The 23544-nt window shown below is 42.6% G+C and overlaps 2 protein-coding genes across 2 annotated transcripts in view; one reads left to right on the forward strand and one right to left on the reverse strand.

The window, feature by feature from the left end:
- Positions 1-924: 924 nt before the first annotated feature.
- Positions 925-23544, forward strand: part of ora1 (olfactory receptor class A related 1) — a 140132-nt gene continuing 117512 nt past the window's right edge. The window contains exon 1 of the mRNA XM_084033745.1: positions 925-1052. The gene's annotated coding sequence lies outside the window, so the exon portion shown is untranslated. The remainder of the gene's footprint in view (positions 1053-23544) is intronic.
- LOC311022147 (uncharacterized protein) lies at positions 5825-23224 on the reverse strand. The gene is made up of 8 exons (XM_084023225.1): positions 23020-23224; positions 13522-13629; positions 12757-13004; positions 12035-12127; positions 10339-10459; positions 9921-9973; positions 8644-8793; positions 5825-7219 (listed from the first exon to the last, which is right to left on the reverse strand). Exons 1-8 carry the CDS (start codon positions 23102-23104, stop codon positions 7028-7030), a joined length of 1050 nt encoding a protein of 349 aa, XP_083879351.1. The 5' UTR covers positions 23105-23224; the 3' UTR covers positions 5825-7027.

Here is a 23544-nt window from a genome sequence, read left to right on the forward strand (position 1 = left end):
ACAAACTTTCTCAAAATATTTACTTGGTATCTCAAAAATAATGACAATCTACACTAACTCATTATATTGAGATACTGACTCAATAGTTTGATATACTACGACAATAGTTTGAGATACTTAGTCAATAGTTTGAGATATGAAGACAATATTTTGAGATACTATGACAATATTTTGAGATATTAAGACAATATTTTGAGATACTATGACAATATTTTGAGATACTAAGTCAATAATTTGAGATACTAAGACAATATTTGGAGATACTAAGACAATATTTTGAGATGCTAAGTAAATATTTTGAGATACTAAGACCATATTTTGAGATACTAAGTCAATATTTTGAGATACTAAGTCAATATTTTGTGAAACTTTAACTTCTTTTCTGAAAGTGACTGGCTTCCATGGAAATGTCATTTTATTTGTACTTGAGATACTTGTAGGTCGAATGTTACCATTTAAATTGTAATTTATACCCAAAAAGAAATATAGCACTTCTTTCTGTTTTTAAAACCCAACTACACTATTTGACAGCGTTCCTGGATAATATATGATTAGCTTATGAACTGTGTCGGCTATTTTAGGTGAAATTATCCACTAGAGTAATAAGTGGCTCCACTCTTGACTAAAATGCCTACAAGTCTGTGATATTAATCCAATAATATAGTGTAATAATGAATCTCTCTGAGGGGCCTTACTGCATAATGAGTACATACATTATTAAGACCAGAGTACATTTATTCTGAAAATACTTCTGTTCTTTTACTTTGGTAAATTATTACTGACAGCAGTATGTATCTTATTTTGAAATATTCTTCCACCACTGATTATTTATTTGTGCAAAGCTTGAGATTATAATAAAACACAGAGGCTGTAAATTGTAAACTGACATTTTCACACTTTGTGTTTGTTTTGTTGTAGGGATGATTTTTTCCATCGATGGAGCAACGCCACCTTGTTGCCATCAGCGAACGCCACGCCGACCTTTGCACCCACTCAGCTGTACAGTGGCCGTACAAGCGGGGGGGAGGAGCCTGGAGCCCCGGGGGGCCGTGGTAAGTGGACTACTGCTGCAAACGCGTCGACTGTCAGAGTGAAACGAGAAGGGTTGAAAAAGGTCACGTCAGACAGAATGACAGCGGTGGTTAATCTGCTGTGGCTGCATCGGTCGACCTTGGTGACCTTGTGACTGTTTACGGCCGCCAGGGGCCCGGAAGTTATCACCTTTTTGGCCCCAAAACACTTTATTTAGCACCAACAATTACATCTTTCGCCTTTAATCGTATGCCAAAGTTATTAATTTGGTGTCATATCAGTCAAAAACAGTTGGTAATCTATACTTGTTGTGTCTTAAGTTAAAAACACAAGCTGAGTTTCATGAATATTTGATTTCTATTTTCTCAGAGGATAAAGAAATTGATGCAACTGGATGCGTCTTTGGGAGAGAAAAAAAATGTGTATGTATATAAACAATGGAAATATTAACTTCCATTCAAATCAGTGTCGCATGAATGATTATAAGCGTTATTAGTATTATTAGGCAAATGCAATGAATAATGAGAAGTTTGAGAAGTTTTACCGTGGGGATCACCGCCACCGACATGATATCAGCACGGCAGTTTTACCAGCTTTGGAATTTGGAAATACCCGTGCCGACGTGCAAACATAAGTAGGTTGTGTACATATCCTAATATACAGATCAGTAAGATAGCTTCCTGAACAGACTTCTGTGATCAAAAGATACATTTATTAGTAGTTGAGCTTTTTAAAATCATAGAATCACACATCTAGCTATCTTTGAATAGTTTGTTTTCACGCCACAAGTCCACAGTCTGCTTGGAAGCTGGACCCAGACCTGGACCAAGCTGGACCCCGGACCGGACCACATCAAGGTCTGGACCGGGGTCCGATTTTACAGCTTTCACTCCGGCCCCTAACGATCCCGGACTACCCGAGTGGGTGGAGACTGTCAGATCATGGATGCATACGAAGAATAGGTCAAGCATTATTGTACAAATCATCAACGGCTTTAGGAACACCTTCATTACTGCTTTTACAATAATAATAAGAATAAGAATAATGAAGTGGAATCAATCTATCTATCAAGACGTGCTCAAGTGTTGTTATCGCAGACAAAGTTGAGTTTCTCTGCACAGTCCCGGCTCTCCCACTGCTGTCGCTGCAGCGAGAGGGCCCCACAGCGGTGCCTCCAGCCGGGGCAGTGTGGCGTCTCCCTTTGGCTCCAGGCCTGGTAGTTCAAATTGTCCCCGTTGACCCAAAGCCAGGTGTCGGCCAGGTAGCGCAGGCCGGTCCACACGTGGTCCGTCTGGGCCTCCCTGCTCGTCTGCATGGTTTCCACCAGAGTGGATTCAGACGTCAGGCTGACCAAGTCGCCGTACTGGCTGCGACACCGCTCCATCGCCTCCTCCCACGTCTTGTTTTCCTTCACCAGAACCATCTCGCTGTGAAAACATAAGAAACGTCTTTTAACTTCACAGTCCATTCTGACCCAGCCTCTGTTCTTCAGCACCACACATTTGTTCGTGTCGCCGCTGTGATTTCTCGCCCAGTTGAAGAACGACGCGTTTTTGCCCCCCGACCACTTCCACGTGCCGTTGGCGTCTTTGTAGAGACCGAGCCAGACGCCGCCAGGCCAGCCCTGTGTTCTGAAGTTGTCCTCGTCTTCCTGGTTGCTGATGGAAGGAAAGTCGGTGTGATGCTCCCTGCAGTAATCTCTGGCCTCCAACCACGTCTTTTTTTGTTGTACGTGCTGAAACCACCCGCAGAGAGCCTCCGGGAAGAGACACGCCAGAGCAAGACAACCGAGAGCAATGTTCTTCATGTTGATCCGAGGTTCCACTTCTGCGTTAACTATCTCATCCAAGAGTCTTTAAGACACGCCGAGGTGCAGCGAGCACCCAATCACGGCTCGTCCTGTGCCATTATGAAAACCAGGAAGGCTTACGCAGGTGTACCGATTACAAGTTGAGGCATTCAAATGTTCTCAAATTAGGCTTGAAATGGGATGAAATGTTCCCAAACATCCGTCTGACCCATTAAGACGAGATAAGACGCCAGATATTAACTCTGCATGTAAAAGCAGCTGGGATTGAATTTAGACATACTGAACATCCTGTATAGTAAAGCACATATCCATATTCAGGTCTTGGATTTAGACTAAAGTGCTTGAAATGTGTGTTGTATGTGATGACATCTATGATAGAACAGACATATCTGAGGGACTGAAAACAGCATTTTCTGACATTTCTTTATGAAAAATGACTTTTGATGATGAACAGATGATGAAAATAGTTGGTGATTATATTTCTGTGGATCTGTTAGTGGAATTAGTTTTCCTTTCATTTGTGGTCCTTCTGTAAAAAGCTGTCTCCAAACATCATGTTGGTTGTTTAGAGGACAATAACATCTCATTTAATGTGATGAACAAGTGACATAATAAGTAGACTGAATACTGACCATTGGATTGGTACACATATGGAGTTTATCACAGCTGGAAGGGGCTGGAAAAGCATGGAAATGCACCTTGAAATGCTTGAAAAGTGCGTAATTTGACTTTGGAAAAGGTGTAGGAACCCTGCATGTTACCATGCTGGTGTTGTTACTGTCCTTTTTTAATGTATGTATCTTGTATTGATGACACCAATCTGCAGTACTTTCTGTCTCCTTCAAGCCTCCAACTTGGGAATCAGCGTTAGTCCGCGGACCTGACAGGAAGTTTGTTGCTAATGGCGTGTTTTGAATATCGGAAATGCTTTTTTTTTTTCATGATGCGCATTCAAACTACAGGCTTGAGTTGTTCTGCTCTCCCCTAGTGAAAATATTGATTTGCATTTCACTAGAAACTATGACTGATCTCACCTTGTCTCACAGAAGACATCATCTTTTTTTAACAGTGTTTCTGTGATTCTCCCCAAATCGTATTTGGTGTTTGCTTCCTGTGACCTTTTTTCTATTCAGTTTTGAGAGTGATGGTAAAGTTCAAGTGTCTATTTTAATTTGTCAGAGTGAATAGTTTGCAGTAAATCACAATTTGGTTAATTGGATGTTTGAGGATCGAGAACCTGCAGCGTTTGCGTGACGGGTTCTTTGTTTCTGGTGAAGTGGAGAGTTTAGAGAAGCCGGAGACAAATTCTGTTTCCTTCATCGTTTACAATCTCGTCTCCTTTTCCTAAAAGAAAGAAGTGAGTGTTGCATTAAATACTTTCTTCATCGCTGAACTGATAAGATCGTATTGGTGCATTTGCATAAATGTCAATAAAACTTTGCACTCTCCTCCCTTTACTGTCTGTGCAACCATCACTCCTCTGACTTCACCGAAGCGTGTCACTAATGGCGTGTTTTGAATACAAGATTTGCTTTTTCATGATGAACATTCAAACAGCAGGATGTAGTTATCAGGGTTGTTTTTCCGCTCTGCATAGGTCAAAGCATTGATTTGCGTTTTAATAGAAACTATGGCTGCATCCGACAGGTGCTCATAGGCACTTTGACGTTTTGCAGTATATCCACATGTATGCCGCTGATATTATACCCGACGTAGTAGAATCAAAGTATCACCGTACAACCAATGGTCACTAACCAAGCGCTGTATCCCATCATGCATTGGCATGCATGGCCGCCAAGGAAGCCGCGTTTAGTGCAACTGCTTGGTTTTGGCTCGCTCGCATGAACGGCAACTCATTCTGACTCTGGATCCGGCCGGTAGTACGTTTTACAACTTTCTGGACCCGATGACTTAAATAAGGGCTCTTAAAGTGTTGGTAGTGATTTACAGACCTCACTTTCCCCCGATGTAAGTATACAGGGAGGAAAAGACTTGGCCACTGTGTCAAATTGGCATCAAAGCCTGGCTTGAGATGGAGCAGAGCCATTCAGACGAACCCATGTCCTGGGAAAGTAATGTTTAAAGTAAGCAGAGTGAAATATCATGTTTATCCAGCAAAAATGCATCTTTGTATTTGTTATGGATGGTCTACCAGGACACCTGGCATGTTTTTAATAATAAAATACATAAGGAAAGATCACTTTATAGTACATAGAGCTCCCTAGATCACAGGGAGGCAACCGTATCCCAATATTAGGACACGGTAGCTTAACCAATAGCACGCAAGCAATAAGGCTGCTAATGCTATTGGTTTGCCGCCTGTTATTTATGCTGGTTTGATTTCAAAATATTTATATATTTCCACAAAGACCCGCCCCTACTCTGCCTCTGATTGGCTCGTGCTCATTCATCAGTGATAGCAGCCTTCTTGTATAGTGTTCTCGTAATTACAACGTCCTGATCATGAGAAAATAATGTTTTTTCTATTTGGTTATTTATGTTGCCTTTATGGATGGAATAAAAACTACAGATGTGTTTGAACCACTGCCCTGAAAACCCTAATAATCTAATCTTGTGGCCGAGAGAATTTTATCGTACCAGCGTTGAATTAAATAAGTAAATAAGTATTTTTTTTATTTCCTTTAGTGGACATTACATGAAGGATACTGGTAGTTTGTTTCCAATAAATCAATATTTAGTTCATTAGATTTTTGAGGATCAAAGCTTTGTGTGTGTGTGTGTGTGTGTGTGTGTTTGTTTTTTTGGATTATGAGTATGCAGTCCTTTACATCTTTATATGTAGATATTTAGTATCTGGGTTAATACAGTATGGCTGTAGATTCCTGAGTACAGCTGTGTATTTTATAATGTGAAAGGAGTATTTTACGAGCCCTGGTGTGGAGGATTTCTTTATTTATGGATTTATGTGTTCATAAACCAAGTAATCTCAAACAGAAGTAAGCTGGAGACGAACCAGGAAGGTATTGTCAACAATCACAGTTTATGAGTCAGGCACAGGTACTACTAACAGAGAAAGCAGGCTTATTTACACATGCAGTACATTATGAAAGCAGCCAGTCAAAAGAGAAGCTAAAAAATCTGTACCTCGGTTTTAAAAGAAAAAAAGAGTTCGAGGGGGTAAAGGTGTTCTTGGGAATGTTGAACCGGCTTTAGGTCGTGTAGAAATTTTCCCGGCAGTGAGTTTTGTTTTCCAGCTCAGCAACTTGGAAACTCACAATCTGTATTTTTTTTCCTTTTCCCTCTGAATTTAAAAAATGCTGCTCTTCATCATTCCCAAACACAGCGGTAAAAGTTTGCATTTGTTAAAAAAACATAACAACAAAAAAAACTGTACACTCATGTCATCATGAAAATCACAAAAATAGAAATGCACTTGGTGACCTCGCTATTAAACTTCGACCCGGGGTCAGTAGTTGTCAAGGTTACGTTGTTCATTATGCTCATCGGTCTCAAGCAGTGAGGCAAATATTAATAATAGCTTTTAGCTGACATTTTCATGAATGAAAAGCTCCATTGTATTATTTCATTCTGTAGTAAAAACCAAAGAATGCTCTTGTTGCTATCTTATCTATGTTGTGCTTTGCTAATTCTATGTCAGTCGGTTAACAACAGTAACAAGCACCTTTTTGTTTCAGATATCTTACAGTTTGTTATTTGTTAGAAAATATAGCCAACTTTTTTATCGTCATTAACTTCTTTCTTTCCCGTCTCACCCTTATTAAGTCCTACTGAAGGTTAAGGCAACACGAGAGGCTACGAAAACAAACATTTCCCAAATAAAAACAAAAACAGTTTAACGTTTTGCAGCTATTTTAGCATTATTTGGGGATTCTACAATGATTGTTACAGCTAGACTGAAGTCAGGGCAGCTACCAAATCCCAGCCAGAGCAGTCTCAGTCCCAATCACAGCGTACGTAGCCCCGCCCCCTTCACACCAGCAAAGGCCAGTGATCCCAAACGTTTCACATTACAGGCATTGTCATTATCGTCATCGTGGTCACGAGCTTCATCGTTGTCGTCGTCCCGAGAGGTACAGCAGAGGAAGAGGGGGAGGTGTGAGTGTATTCGGTGGATTCATGTTGAATTTTCATCTCAGTGTGTGGACGGTCTCTGAGGCAACAGAGGGGCTTGTGGGTAGTGAGTCCCAGTAACGGGGGGCTGGTTCACATCTCTGTGTCAGCAACGGGGGTCTGGGTGGCGGAGTGTCCGTTGGTGGTGGCGGCGGCTGGGCCGGTCCCATTCTCCGGTGGGGACTCACCATTGAGGGTTGGCTTGTCGAGGGGGTCTTGGGGTAGGGGGGCCACAGACACCAGGGTGTTGGCCTGATTCTCCTCATCCACCTGGAAGGACTCGGCCTAAGGGAAAGCAACACGGACACCAGGTTCAAGGGCGTGCACGTTTAACACCAACAAGCTTTTCACTGTTCAAGTATGACATGCAAACAAGCAAGAAAGCGTGCGGTTGGAAATGGAGGTTTCTTTGTGGGCGTTGCTGCAAAGCAAACAACAAATGCATTCTTTGTTTAGGAGGTTTATGTGTTTCAGATGTGTGCAGTCAGAAGGTTTTTTTATTGCTATACTGTTGGGAGTATGCTTGTTGTTTTACTTTGCTTCTGGCTGAAAATCTGACTGTTTAAGTCTGGTGAGGTGTTTTTGTTCTGTCTGCTAGAATACTGATGATAACATTTGATGACTTATTCAATAAATAAGCAAAACAAAGGCAATTCAGCAATCTGCTCCACCAGACACCATCATATGGGTGTGCCCCTCCCCCCATATGTAAACGCTTTAAACAATGATGTCATGAGCGTGAAAGGAGGAGGGAGGGGAGAAAGCATCTGTAGCCCCCTGGCAGGGGATTGAAGTAGAAGCAGCTCCATGCTGCTTTGAGTTAAAGGACTTGTGAGTCCAGTTCGTCCTCCCTGGAGTGCAGAATTGACCCGAGGATAACTATACGTTTGACCTCAAATCCATATGTGCTTTTTTAAAATAAACCATCAGCCGTGTACAATTTCCTCAGCAAACTGGATGTTATCTTAGCTTAGGAAAGGAAGGGTTTGCCTTATTGCCAGCACATGATGCTTTGCTTGCTCTTTAAGCACGCTTTTTTGGTTAAACGTCAAGAAGATGATCATATCCGTGATGTGAAATCCCAGACCGTGTACAAGAAGTGAAGGGAGATGCCCTGACGTCATGTGTTCGTTTCGTGAACTACGATTTTGAAGCATCGAGCTTTGGCATTTTGGCTGTCGTCATCTTGTTTTATTGCAACCAGAACAACACCGTGGTAGCGTGGGCAGCCACATGCTAAAGAATACCCGGCTTTCTCCTCTAATTTACTTTAAATCAGTGGTTTTCAAACTAGGGGAAGCCCAGATTTATGACGCGGTAGGGCTAAATATAAATGATGCATCGTTCTTCTACACTGCTAGCTAGCAAATCATGGACACGTTTGTGAAAGGACTACCAGGTAAATGTAGATGAACCAAATGTCACAACAACCAAAACAAAGGCACGAGGCATATTATCTACAAAAGGGGACTCTGTAGAAAATGTTTAGGAACCACTGCTCTAAATGGGACCAATGAACATCATGCTGTATTGAAGAAGACGGGATAATAAACTCATGTTCACAGTGTTTACTGGGATTTGTATTTGCAACCACTGGAGTCGCCCCCTGCTGGCCATTTGAAACAATGCTAGTTTAACTTTTCCCCGAACCAGAGGTGTTTGCCTCCAGATTTTAGCCTCATGTTGTGACGAACCTCCGATCTACTCACCAGTCGGACTCCTTTGGAGTTCTTGCGGTGGGTCTTGAGGTAATAACCGGCCACCAGCAGCGCGGCCAACAACAGGCCGGTCAGCAGCAAGGAGACCAGGACCAGCTTGGAGTTCTTCCCCCAACGAGGAACGGCCTCCTCCACGTCAGTCTGATCACAACAAAAACAACACAAATAAGAACAAAATCACATGAGCCTAGAGTTCATGTTGTGATTGTAGCTCTAGTGTTATTTTCTAAGATTCTTAATCGATTTATAAATTCCAGAAATCAATTTTTTAAATATATATATTTTAAATGTTCAAGTTAAGAATGAATTAATGCAATCTTTGGTCTTGCCTTTGTGTATTTACATTATTGTAATCAGTTTAACATTGTCAACAAATTACAATTATATAATATAATGTTATGCTTGAGTAGATCCTGAAGCATTTACTAATTACAATATATTTGTATTCTCAATCAAAGATTCCCACCCCTAGTATGTGATAAAACCTCTTGCTCATGGAGACCTACAAAAGTGACCGTATTTGAAGAGTGACTGTTTGGCGTAAATGCTGGTGAATGTCTAATAAGATTATTCATCACGTTTGTGGAGAGAAGAGGGAGATGGAAGGGTGTGACGGGAACACCCATAACCCCAGATTATTCCCCCGGGAAGTAGAAACGATGTTGTGGAGCTGACGCGTGGAATTGTTTGTGGGCTCTTTTTTTTTTTGTTCGTCACACAAACTGACAGTCTGGCAGCTGGAAGCCTTTGGAAAAGTATTCACACTCTGGCAGTGTGTGTTTCTCTTCCGTAGTGTATTCCCTCATTAATTATGAGTCAACCAGCCAGTTTTACGAGTTTACCCTTCGTGGTGCATTGAGTACCAGCTTGATCCAAGACTCGGTTGAGCCGGTAGAAAAAAATATATAAATCAATGCATTTTAGAGGAAAATCACTGTGGAGTTTGCAACTAAATGGAGTTGTGTATCATAAAGTTGTAATATTTAGTTTTCAGACACAATCCTCTGTTTATTCGTATTTAAATGCATCAGTCATCACTTTTGACCGGGTGCTATGATTTACATTATGTGTCCCACTGACCCAGAAATGAATTCATGCATCACATTTGTTTGGTGCTATAAAAGACGAGACATTTGCAAATTATTCCAACTTCATGGGCGACCCTGTTTATGATTCCATAGCGCTACCGTTATACTTTATATACTTATATACATTAGAAGGACGTGATAAATGTGTGTAGAGTATTTCCACAATGGAATATGGCGTACCTTATCTTTGATGTTGTCATTGTTGAACTTGTCGGCCATACCTGCAACATCATCTGCAAAGAAAAGAAAAAAAAGCTGTGTTTTTTCTTGAGACATTTTATGTGTTTACATTTTTTCGACAATAGAGGTAGAGGTGTTACTTCATTAAATGGTACCCTTTTCGAGTTGCGACCCCCTGCCCCCCTCCAGAATAATCAGGTTTGTGTTCTCTACCTGGGTCTGGCCTCACGACCCCCAGGTTAATAACATGGAGTTTTGTTTGGAGCAATGGAGCTGATATTTTAATGCAGGTTTAGAGGGAGTTGAACAATATTGCTACTTAGAAAATGCTCATCAGATGCTAAAACACTTAATATCATCTTATGAGATGTAACAATGTTTTGTTTCTCTCTCATTTTAAATAAATATCTTTCCTCACCTTCAACATATTTTCCAGATACGAGGATTTGGTCCGAGTCGTCCTCTTGGTAGATATCTAGTTTACAGTCTTCGCCACACAGCTCCTGCAGAACGCTTTCAATCTTCACTTTGGTGTCTTTCTGCAAGGAGAGATAATTACGTTAGATTAGATAATTAAGCATTGAGACATTTTTCATTTCGACATGCGGACGGTTTAATTGATTGAGTTCTAGATTGCTACACTTTGACATTCACTGCCAAATCCCAAATGATTGGCCATAAAATCTCTGTTTCTTCATCTTTCTTTGTGGTTAATCCAATAAGTGCTCATCAACATTTTTCCCCTGATGCAATCTGATCCAGAATCTGCAACACTGTAGGAGTCCTTAATCCCAGTTGAGGAGTGCACAGATGGCTAGATGTGTAGAGCTAGTGACCTCTATCTAGAAATCTTCATCTGAAGAAGCTCTTTGTTTGATCTCTGAGGAAAGAAAGCTTAAAAATATCGATAGATCTTCTGTACATCTTATCTTAAAATAAGAATAACCATTCGCCATGCTTCCATCAGGCTACTAATACAGAAATATCTGCATCCGTACCACCAGACTAGAGTATCTTCTGATAACGTATATAATATTTGTACATTATATGTGTATGCAGTGTGAAGAGGCTACAGCTAAGTTAATTGTGCAACCCGGCTATGTTTAAAACAAATAAATTAACTTTTTTTTTATGCAATATGACATGTGGTCTTTACATTTTCTCTGCTGTGGGACCCAATGAGACTTTAGATGAGCCTCTCTGTCACCAACACCAACATCATCCCTTCATATCTGGGGTCAAGACGGCCAAACACCATTGTGAACTCAATCCAGTCCTTAAACAATAACATCTGGAATAAAGGATTGCAGGTTGCACCAAGTGATTTGTTTTCAAAGTAATATTGCAAGAAGCCCAGTTTGAAACATTTCCTTTGTGATGTGTTTAGTCCTGCAGGCTATATATATGTATATGTATGTAGGCTGGTTTCTTTGTCTGTGTACACAAGGATCCCTCTGTTGTATATTTTGCTGCTTACAGCTGTTTATGCATTGTTTTTAAATGTTAATGCATGTTGTTCAGGCTGTAGGAGCTGATATCACATCGTGGGTTCAAACGGGGGGGGGGGGAGCTAGTTTTCCAGAGACCCTGAAGAATTTGTTTTCTAAACACAAACACGCCCACGCTTCAGCTTCAGGCCTCCGTACATCACACACTCTGCATCAGCGGCAGTGAGCCCACCCATGGAGCTTTCTCCCTCTGCCCTCCCAGCTCAATCCATGCCCCCCCCCACCCCATACACACACACACACACACACACTCCCATGTAGAAGAAGACACTCAAAGCAAAGGGATGGACACAGTTTTTCAGCTCGCCCCACTGATTTATGTGCATTGGAGAAACAACAGTCACTGCCTCTTAAGTAAGGACGAATGTCCTGCTGAGCTCATGTTTAGCAAGCTGATAGCCAACTGGGAACGCCATCAAAAACCAAGAGGATTTTCCTTCCACGGTGCAGTTTGTTGGTTTGCAGTGCATGAATATGAATATTTTACACCCTGCCTTCTCCGCCATGTTGTCAGGACGACTGAACTGTTATATTTAAGCCATAACCTCTTTCTTCTAGAGAGCGTAGATGCACAAACAGACAGGAGGAGTTGTTTTCTGAGCTTACACAGTTGGACAAGGCCTTGAGTTTCAGGTTGACGGCGTTCTTGTCCTGGACCGCCTCTTTGCTGACACAGACCACGTCACCCTGTGGCACCAGCTGCAGGGAAAAAACCAGAAACTCTTCAGACTTCCCACAACTTCCCCTTGAATCGTTCAGAATGATTAGGCTTGTGGATTTAACATGTATTACAGCATGGTCCCTCTATTATAAACATTTTATTTTAGGTTTTGATGCTCTTTAAAGCAGAAACTTCTAATTTGTATCTACAGCAGAGCATAACACAAAAAAATGAGAATACTGGTTATGGGATATATATATATACATATATATATATATATATAACCAAACAAATGTGGCCTGAAGAGATAAAAATGATAAAATATAATTATTTTTTCTTATGCAAAGGCTGCTATCATGCTTCCTGCTCAGAAAGTAATTGCAAATTGTGTCAATGTCATTTGAGATATTTGATGCAAAAAAAAAGTTATTATGATATTGCGCTTTATAAATAAATGTATCATGATTAATTTATTAACATGCCAAAGTAGTAGTAAATATAACGTATAATTTCTCTGTTTTTAATGGTATTGCATCATTATTCTGGACTCTTTATGTTAAATGACTGACTTTAAAGCAGATGATCCATCTTTTTTACGTTTGTGATATTTAGAACCAGATGACATGTTTCTCTGGAACCTAACATCTGCATCACTCCTTTATCTCACCCGTGGTGTGTTGTTGGGGCCGTCCCCTCTGGCGGGGACGGGTGCCGGGGTCTCCACCGTTTCCACCACTTTGACGACATTAGTAAGAACCTCGACCGTGAAGCCGGGTGCCTTGTCAGCCGCCTCCTCCTTGTTGTCTCCGTCCTCTCCTGCAGCCGTCGGGGTCGCTGCCTCTGCTGCCGTCGTCTGTTCAGTCGGTTCTCCAGAGTCCACCGAAGGGAAAACCACCACTTGTGGATCCAACGGCTCTGCAGAAGCACAGGAACTCAAATTCTTAATTGGTCCCTGATTATAAGTGTCCCTCTCAGGACTGTGACACTTGCTGCTGTTGCTGTTGTGTATAAACATTAAGTTGATTATTAATTTAAGGGGTAGGATATGTGTTTACTACTACCTACTCCTATCTGAGCATATTTATTTAGAGTTTGCTGTGTATGTTTATTGGTTATTCTTGTATTCTCGTACACAATAGTGATGCTTATCTCGGACATGCAGGTAAAATTGATTCCTCTATTTAATCACATGACTGTTTCTCTTGTCTCGAAGGTATAAGACAATCTTTCAAATCCTGATAATTATATCTTATGTTGTTCCTAAAGCATGAAGTGTGTCTGTTGGTACACATCGTTTTAATTTGTTAATTCCATTAGTGAAGATAATTTAAACCACACACATAATTATTTTATTGATGTATCCCCCCTACGATGTGAGTGAAATGTGGTTCTATATAGTGTATGAATGGTGTTGTGAGTCGGTGTTTCTTACCGGGAGCTTCGGTGACCTTTGGAATCATGTCTCCTCGTACTTCTTTGTGTGCCGCCACGTCTGGCACCGTCGTCGTGCCGACTTCCTCTTCCTGCGCCATCGCTCCTGCTGCAAAAATCAGAAGAAGACTTAATGTCACTTTGTTTGGATAAACCCATGATATTGTATATCTTCAGATACGTTGGCATGTCATTGACAAGCATAGGGTACCTGTAAGTAGGTTTTTCTGAATCATTTTTAAGATTTTGGTGCACGGATTCGTTTATGCTTTACACTTTATATCTGCTCTTTATCAGCTTCGCCAGTTTGTCTGTATGTGGATGTGCTGCACGGTAAAAACCACCTCAATTCTCAGGATGTGACTTTTAAATCTGTAAATAAACCGTCCCTCAGTACAAGACCTGAACTCTTCCTGACCTCCCACTCACTCCCACTGGGATGGTTGCCACGGCCATCAAATGGTTGAAAATGGTTAAAATGTTCCTTTTATGATAAATATGTGCTAGAAGGGTGCACTATATAAGATTGGTAAGAACCATCAATCGCAGTGCAGAGTTCTGTGTTTAAATGCACTTCTGTCAGTTGGACTTCTGTGTTGCCTTTACTGGAAGTTAACAGGTTTATGCTATTAGGCTGCACTTTCCTGCCTCTAAGTGTGATGCAAGTAGCACACAGCAAGCTAACACATTAGCAACGGTGCATAACAGACAGCTCTACTTTCTCTGGATTCCAGCCTTCCAGAAGCATCCGAGGCATTATCCTCCCATCAACTCATGACCGCTCTGCTGCTGGGGTTCCATCAGGTTGTAATGTGAGGTTGCTACCGTGAATCCGTTAAAAACCCCCATGAGCTCACAGTGAGTTTTCTTTGTGTCCCCCGGAGGGTCTCCGGTGAAGGAAGGTATAAGATCTAGATATATTGATGTGCTCGGCTCCACGGATCACATCATCGACTTTGAAATGCAATCTTTCTCGCTCTGAGGCTTTTTCTTCCAAAGCTCCTGCGCTCACACTGACTCACGTTGGGTTCGGCAAGAACGGCAAAATAATTAGGTGAAATATATCAACGTGAGTGGAAGGATTTTCCACCCGCACTTGTTAAAGCGCTGAATGCCCCGATTAAATGCACTGATGGGAGTTGCCAGGTATTGATGCCATTGAAAAGATCACTTTTTCCAAAATGTTTGAATGATGAAATAGGCCATTATGTCATTTTCCCTTTTGGATCCCTGTGGCTGTGGGGTCTTTTCATACGTTGCAGCACTGAATCAATCTCCTGATGGCATATTTGTAGTCGGCAAAGTTGTAATAACATGGTATGTTTTTATTCAACGTGCAAATTAGTGAGTCGAACTAATGAGCCGAGGCCTTTATTACCGTCGTTTGCTCAGGTCAAACTGCAAGGGAATGATCCAGAAGGGTCAAACCAAAATACCCAGCATGCATTAGCTCTTTTGCTAACTCTGGCATATTTACATTTTGAGTGTAAACTGAAAATGTCAATTGATGTGCACTGTCCCTTTTAAATAAACAAATAAATAAATAAATCCAGATCCCCCCCCCCCCTCTCATTACCTCACTCTCAAAACATTCTTATAATGCCTCACTTCTGCAGATCTCATTACTTCTCTCTCCCCGTGTGATGCCTCACGTGATGCCAGATTTAGTTCATGATTGATTTTAGTTTTGTCGTCCCCCGTTGAACTACATTTTTACCATCACTTTGTTTATATTAAGATTGAATTTAACTGTTTTGTTTTCATTTTGCATATTCACATGTGGCTGCAAAGCGACAAGTTTAATACAGATTCCTCCGTATGACCTGAGCAAAGAAGCTTGGCTTTATTTCCATGTAATTATTCTTAATGCCTGTCATCTGGTCCAGTGCCCCCGCTACAATCAGCAGAAACAATTTACGGCATGCAGGTTCACCAGAACCGCCAGCTTCAGACTGTGAAGTGGGGTCTCCAGCAGAGACCAAGCCTGCCTTGGAGACCCCCAGATCAGGCTTCACTGCTACCTTCGACCTGCAGTCGAGGCTTTGGGGGGTGAGAGCTAACAGCGCAATGGTTTTTAACCATATGCTGTAAATTGCAGCTGTACTCAAACAGTTAATTCGATAGTTTGAAATGTAGAAGATGCCTTTTTGCTTTCCTTGTCCAACATGAGTTATTTCTCCACATCTGCTCGCACCATATTGTCTCCTCCTGGTCGCCCTTCGTAACCACTTGAGATATTCACACATTAGAGACACGTATATTCACACAGCGGTGGCACTGTGGCACATGTCCACCAGCTTCCTTGGATAAATCATCATGACAGAGAGGTGCCATGAGTACAGAGTAAACACTGTGTGTGTGGTGGGGGTGTAATCTCTGAGGAGGTCTTCTGGCATGCTTAGTGTGAGCAACTGTCCATTGCAGCTGTCCGTCATACTGTGTGTTCAGAGGGAAATAAGGCAACACTTGTAACCACATCTATGATAGAACAGAGAAGAGAAGATCTCCATATTTGAGGACTGAAAACAGCATTTTCTGACATTTCTTTATGAAAAATGACTTTTGATGATGAACAGATGATGAAAATAGTTGGTGATTATATTTCTGTGGATCTGTTAGTGGAATTAGTTTTCCTTTCATTTGTGGTCCTTCTGTAAAAAGCTGTCTCCAAACATCATGTTGGTTGTTTAGAGGACAATAACATCTCATTTAATGTGATGAACAAGTGACATAATAAGTAGACTGAATACTGACCATTGGATTGATGCAAATATGGAGTTTACCACAGCTGGAAGGGGCTGGAAAAGCATGGAAATGCACCTTGAAATGCTTGAAAAGTGCTTGAGTTCGGAAATGGTGTAGGAAGCCTGATATTTATAAGGAAACACATGGGCATTTTCCTCCGTACCCTCTGCAAACCTACGTTAGGACGAGGAGGTTCGGGTTTCACTGTGGAGCCACAGCGTCTCACTATCTTCCCGTCTAGTTCACCATTAGGAGCATTAGCGTGGGTGTGCACCAGCGACAGGTCAAGGACTCCCTAACCTTGTTAAGTCTGTCTATCAGCCCTGATCTCCACAGCTGCCGTCCCTCAGCCTCCTCTGTGTGGTCCGTCTGTTTATTTCACCGGAAAAAGGATGATGTTGGAGATGGTTGAGATGTTCGGGGGCCATAAATCTAGTTTCCTCACACGAAATGTGACAGACGGGAGTGTGAGAGTGCCGGGGCTGAAATGTGTTGTTACAGCTCTGTGATCAGTTTCTGTCACCAGGTGATTTGTGGGAGACTGGAGGGCAAAGCGTATGTCAGCGTTGTCAAATAACAACAAAAAAAGCGTCAGGATTGATGATGTGGCTGATGGGTATGTTTGTTTTTTTCAGTTAGAGTTTGGGGTTTCTCCCGGTTACTGGGCACATGTTGTGGTGAGTGACTGAAAATTAGTTGCAGAGAGTACCACAATGGAACTGGAATCCCCCCGTTCATGCAGCACATGTTTGAGGATTTTTAAAATCCGTACTGTGAAAAAGCAACTGCGTTTTTATTGGTCCGTTTGCTAATGATGTCACGGCACCTCGAGCACACAATGTTCAGCTTCGGATACGATAACACACGTCCCTGTTTGTTTGGTTTCTGTTTTGCAAATGCTGCCGGTAAAGGTCTGTCCGGCTCAATGACCCGTCATAACTCATCATCACACACAAACAAACCTCCCTGACTGACCAGAACCCCAGAGGCCTGGCAGGATCAGGATCCGAGTGACCGCCATGAATGTTTGAAATACTGTGTATGAAGACGTAGCTTTTCTTGTGAAACTTCTGTATCTTTCTGTGTTGATACAGTGGTGTTTGCTGCTCCCTGTGAGGGTCTCCACACTTCCTGACCTTCACCCCTCCATCTCAGGAGCTACAGCTAAAGGTGATTATGCATACTGTACTGTCTTTTTGCGTAATGTTAAAAAAAGCCCGTCAGTCATCGGTCGCATGTCTCGCTATCGTTGCACAAACACGACCAGCGGAATCGGCCCTGACTCCATATGTTACACAGCCCTGACTTCATCGCTCTCTTGAAGATTTTCCCACCAGATTGCACTGAGTGACGGCTGCGGTCTTGAAATGCTCCACCCCACCACCACCGACCCCCCCGCCATCTCTTGGGACTCGGGATGGAGGAATGTGGCAGGCTCTGGAAGAAGACAAGCCTGCAGCTCAACGCCCTCCTCCCTCCCTCTCCTTGTCACGCACAGCTAATCCCCGGCATCTAGCGAGGTGAGACGTCGGCTGCAGCCCTCACACCTCACACACCATTATACTGTAATGTGAAAGCAGCCAAGAGCCATATGGCGACAGCTCATTTCTCTGGCGTGGCGCTGCTTTCAGTCTCTGGTAAATACGCATCATCTTTACTTCACTTTGCATTTATGGCTCTCGACTGCTCCACTGGCCCGATTGGTTCCAGTTCCCTCTAACAGACATGTTCTCAGATGATGTGGAAAATTCAAACATGTTGTGCTACTTTGCAAGCCAACTTCGAAATGCAACCGATGTATCTGCGACTACCGTACAGCTTTTCAACACATGACAAGAAAATGCGAAGAAATACTGGCCTGCGAATATGATACGTCCAGCTTTTATTGTGAAAGGGAAGAATGGAAGCAGTGGATCTGCACTGCGCTGCCCTTGTCAAGGTTATAAGATACAGGGTCGCCCATAAAGTTGGAACAATTTGCAAATGTATTTTATAGCGCCAAACAAATGTTTTGCATGAATTAATTTCACTTGGTCAACAGTGATGCATTTAAATAGGAATAAACAGAGGATTGTGTCTGAAAACAAAATAGTCCCACTTTATGGGCAACAATAAATATCCCTGCACCATGATTGGTTGTTGACTTTTATATTCATGGTGCAAAAAGCTTAGAAAAATTGGCCTCTTAATGGGAAAAAAGTATGCTTTTTTTCGATGCGTAACCTTCACATTCTGTGTGAAGTATTCATGACAAAAAAACAACAGTTTGAGAAAATCTATTGACGTGCAAATTAATCCCACCAACATAAAATGCTCCGTTCTGTAAAAGGCCTTTTATATATAAAGCAAAGCTGTCTTAACTGGTTAGACCCTCCTCACATGGCTTCAGTCCTCCAGTCCCAGTCTGGCTTCCATAGAAGTCCTGAGCTACATGTTCATCAGGGACAGACCACAAAAACCTGGTCACGGGGGCTTCTGTGGGGGGAAATCCTGTGCCGTGTAATGGGGCATGGCGAGGTGATAATGGTCTGCACACGTTAGTGGACCACCAAGTCCTAATGATTGAGGGTTGGACTGGCAACCACATGCAATATAGTTACCACATGACACAGTCTTTTAATTGGAAGTAAAGGAACCGCATAATTAATCTCAGCTCTTTCGTTCCACCAATGAGGTTTGTAGCGCTGACCAGTGCCAAGACTCAAAAACTGGGTTTTGACCGAGTGTGTCGGGAGTCTGTCCAGCAACTCTATCAAGACATCACCTCCTGTTTTCTGGCCGGGTTAGTTCCTTAGCATTCCCCATGTATCGTCTACAACATGTCTAGCATAGCATTGATTCAGTGGGGTCTGAGTGAAGGGGGGCGGCCCAGCGTGTGAGTCTCTTAACGCCGTCCATCTGGGACTCAACAGCCACCAATATGACTCTGTGTTTCCAGAGTAGCATATAAAATGGATTTTCATGGTCATTTAAGTCTAGGTGTTCTTTAACCCTTCTGGGTCCGGGTCTAATTTGGACTTTTTTTTTCGTATACTTTTGGCTTTGACTATATTTACATAGTAGACCAGATAAAGTGGTCTAGTATGTAAACGTGACTGTTTGCATCCTATTATCTCTGCATTTCTGAGCGGTACTGTAATACTGAGCAAGAATGCCTAATTGAACTGCAATCAAGTGTAATTTTCCTTCCCCTGCTGGCCCTGGACCTGCCTCAGATTTGTAATGTCAAGGCCCCTCTTCAGGAGGTTCTCTGACATCACTCTGGAATCCGTCGGATAGAAATGTAATCCACAAGCCCCCCCCCTACTCCACCCATCCTGCCCTGCCCTCACCTTAACAGAGATGTTCAGTGTTAAACCCGAGGGTGGAGGCAAAACAATGAGTAGCTTTTTAAACCTGGTCAAACCATAATGATTTAGACTGTCATTTTCTTGATGTTATCAAAACAAAAACAATTATCAGTGGATTTACTTTCTTCCACTTGAGGCTCCAGACATTTATCTTGTGAAATAATGCAAATATGTCACAAGAAATCAACGTGTGCTGTTTTTTATTTGTTTTTTTACTATAAATGTTTACTTACTTACTTCTGGCTTTTCTAGACACTTAATGAAAGCATTATTCATTCAAGCGTAATGAGGTGTTTTCATTATTTAATATCTTAAAACAATCTGAATTTGAGAGTTTAAGATAGTGCTGAGGAATGTGACATCGGAGCTCCGTCCCTTAGGGTTAAACGTGCTCTGCAACTCTACCCTCTTTGAAACAACAGTCTGCTGACCCCACTATCATGACCCCCCCGTCGTTCCTGTCACAGCGATTAATAGCAGAACCCACCCCATTCTTCCCTCTTGGCAAGAAAAGCAACTTGATCTCATGGTTTCAATCAGGCCTGGGTGAAGCAGCACTTACTTCACCCAGCGCTGCCCAGCTGCAGCACTCAAACCCAGACCCAGAACCAGACCCCGAGGCCACTACAGACCCTTATCGAAGAGCCCACTGCCTGTTTCTGGGGACCGCAATCAGGAAACATGACATCTGTTTCCAATTGTGAGCATTATATCATCCCCCACCCCCTCGTCACCCCTTCCCCCCACTCCCAACACACACACACACACTCTTCACAATTGCCCGCTACAGTTTCATTGCCTTGCATTACCTTGAATGAGCCCGTCTGGTTTGAGTGTGTGCAGGTAGACTGTTGAGGGGGATCCTGTTGCAGAAGGGAGGCACAGATCTGGGCTTCTATGGCTCAGAGGCTTAGCATTGATTCTGTCCAGAAAGAATACGAGCCGTACTATATCTACCAGAGTAATTACTTCCACACACACAGCCGGGGGCGGGGAGTGAAAATCAAACCGTAATAGGCCATTAAGACGCCGATGCTGGGAGCGCAGATTCTGTTGCTCGTGCAGTTGTTCTCTGCTTTTATAGCATCATTTGCTTTCAATTTTCAGTTGTTTTTTGTTTTTTTTTACAGTAGACGTTGCCATCTGATACTCGGGCTTTCTGAATTCCCTTTTCACTTCCATGTATCTCGTTGTGGTTGTTTGATGAAGCGGCTTGTTTGGCTGTGTCAAATCTGTGTATTTGAATGGGCACAAAGCAAATAAGAGTCTAAAAGAACAGAGACTGGAACAAGTTCAAAGACTGAAGGGCAGGAAAGAAGCAGCCTCTATCACACCCTATCCCAAGTGAATGAATGTGTGTGTGTGTGTGTGTGTGTGTGTGTGTGAGAGGAGTGTGCGTGTGCACATGTGCCCAGATGTCTCCTCACCACCGCCGGGTCACTCGACACTGTGATTTTAACTCGAACGCTCTGTTCCTGACATTGTTTCGGGGATTCTGTGGTGCATCCGCTACTTCCATGGAACGCTGCACAAACAATGATTTACATAATTACATGCTTTTTTGGAGGTTGGCAGCAGAGATCGGGGCGAGTTGCTCAACTAGAGAGCCTCCGAAAAACCGCATCAGAGCGCTCAGACGGAGCTTAAACTGCATTATGAAATCGAAAAAAACTCTGCAAAGTGGATCATCTCTTGATGGGGCGCCTTTCACTCCCTGTGCATTGCTTCATCCAAACTGTGAGACAGTTGGGTTTTCTGATCATTAGCCCCTCCTCCCCCCTTCACGGTTGTCTGGGTAACCGTTAGGCACATCTGTGAATCCACTCTGACCTCATCACGGTGAAGATGTACAGTGAGAGACCATCTCTATGGTTGCATAACTCACATCTGCTGGTCAGGAGACAGGTGGTTTATCGCCTCGTCGTGGAAATATCGCTAAATTTAAGAGTCTTTGCTCTGATTCTCATCTGTATTCCATCTGATATTGATTATTTTTGCATGTTTACAGTTGATTTGTGTGTGCAACTAGTGATTTTCAATGAAGATAAACATTGCAGTGCATGTCAAGAGATAATTCCTTTTTTCCTTCTCAGAGGCAGAAAGTTTCCTCTGGCTCAGAGTCTATAGGTTGAAATTATGTCGAAGGCGGGTTGATTTTCAAAAAGCAGATGCCTCTCTCTCGTTGCCGATGATCTCATTCCCGTACGTTACACCCCCATGAACAAGACATACGGTTTGAATTAAGCAATCCTGTACTCAAACGTTTTTTTGACATCTTGATGTTTACATTGATTTGAATCAAAGAGCTAAAAGGTTTCGCAGTTATTTCTTTTCACAACATGATCCAGCTCTGAGTTTCTTGCAGGCAGTTAATGGGGCAGAACTGGAAACCCAGATTGATCTACATCTTAATGCTTTAAGCAAAGTACTCGAGCAGCATTTTTTAAGTTTTGGGTCTTGAAATCTTCTCATATGAGACCTGAATTATGCTTGGCTTGAACTCAAGTGGACCCAGTTTAAAATCTTGGACTGATGGGGTTAAGATTATTTAAAAAAATGAATCAAACTTCTGTGATAATCAGAAACACTGGCCCTGATTTGATTTGGCCACACCCTCTCCATTCCATGAGAATGATATGTCGATTGTGTTAATCAGATGAAGTTGTTCCATTCCAGATAAACAATTCTCACACTGGTCCTTTCTGTGTCCGAGTGCGACCATGTGAGCCACATGGCGTCTTTACGCGTTACAGCCTCGGTCCCATCTGACGCCTCAATAAAGCTCCGATGGCATTAGAAACGCACATTGGTACAACCCAACTCCACACCCTCCTCCTCTCTCGCACGCTTCCACTGGCCTCACATTACACGGCTAAATATAAATGCATTTTTCAAAAGTCGTGGGAATCGGGTCAATGAAACGGCGAGCACAGTGCCAGAGGAAGATACACAAAGAGTTTAAAGCACAACGGGTAAAAAGGAAAGAAGAAGGGGAAATCTTTGGCAGCATTCAAAAAAAGTGATCTTAAGTTCAAATCGTCATCTCCCTTCTGCATAATTAAAACCAGTTCTCTCAAGTGATCCCTTTGTTTGTTTGAGGTAAACTCCAAAGTAATGTTTTCTGTCTATCAGAGGAGGAACAACTCTCTAAATCAAACGTCTTTTCAAAACATTTAAAATCTCATGTGTTATAGATTTGTTTTCAGTTACGCAGATAAATGTTAGCATTCCAGAGAGTAAAAGGGTTGTAGGGTTAAAACCTGGCTTCAGCTCAGAAGCCATTCAAACAAACACTCCTCCACCCCAACCCCACCCACCCACCCCTCCCTCCTTCCCTCCCTGTGGATGGCCACACAATCTCTGGAAAGTTGACCCTCTTTGCATGAATCTTTTTTTTAACTTACCGTTTAAGAGCGAGGCGACGAGAAGCAACGCCAACGCCGACATCGTGCAGGGCCCGTTGGGTCTCTGTGCAGATGATGCTGCCATTCTTGTGCTGAGCGTGTGCACGTCCGACAGGCGTGAGTAGAAAAGGCGGGGAAAAGTTTAAAAAAAAAAGAAGGGTGAAGCTGGTGGAGCCGGAGCAGTTAAGGGTTTCCTCTTACCCAGAGAGTGGGACAGGGTGGATAAAGCTCCACTTGTGTTCTCTCAGGTTTTATATAGCCCCCCTCCTCCTCCTCCTCCTCCTCCACCACCTCCTCCTCCTTCTGTCCTGAGGCCCAGCCCTACTTCCAGTCCTCCACTGGTGGCTTTAACCCTTCCTCTAAGCCCCCACCCCTCCACAAGAGGCAAGGCAGACGGAGGGAAAGGAGTAGAATGGGGTCTTGTTGGGATGTTTTGAAAAAAATATACGTTTAGAATTCTTCAAATACCAATCAATTCCAGCTCTTGAATGCACCATGATTGGGCGACAGCATGTGTGATGTACA

This window comes from Eutrigla gurnardus (genome assembly GCF_963514095.1).
Source record: "Eutrigla gurnardus genome assembly, chromosome: 2".
Taxonomy (NCBI): domain Eukaryota; kingdom Metazoa; phylum Chordata; class Actinopteri; order Perciformes; family Triglidae; genus Eutrigla; species Eutrigla gurnardus.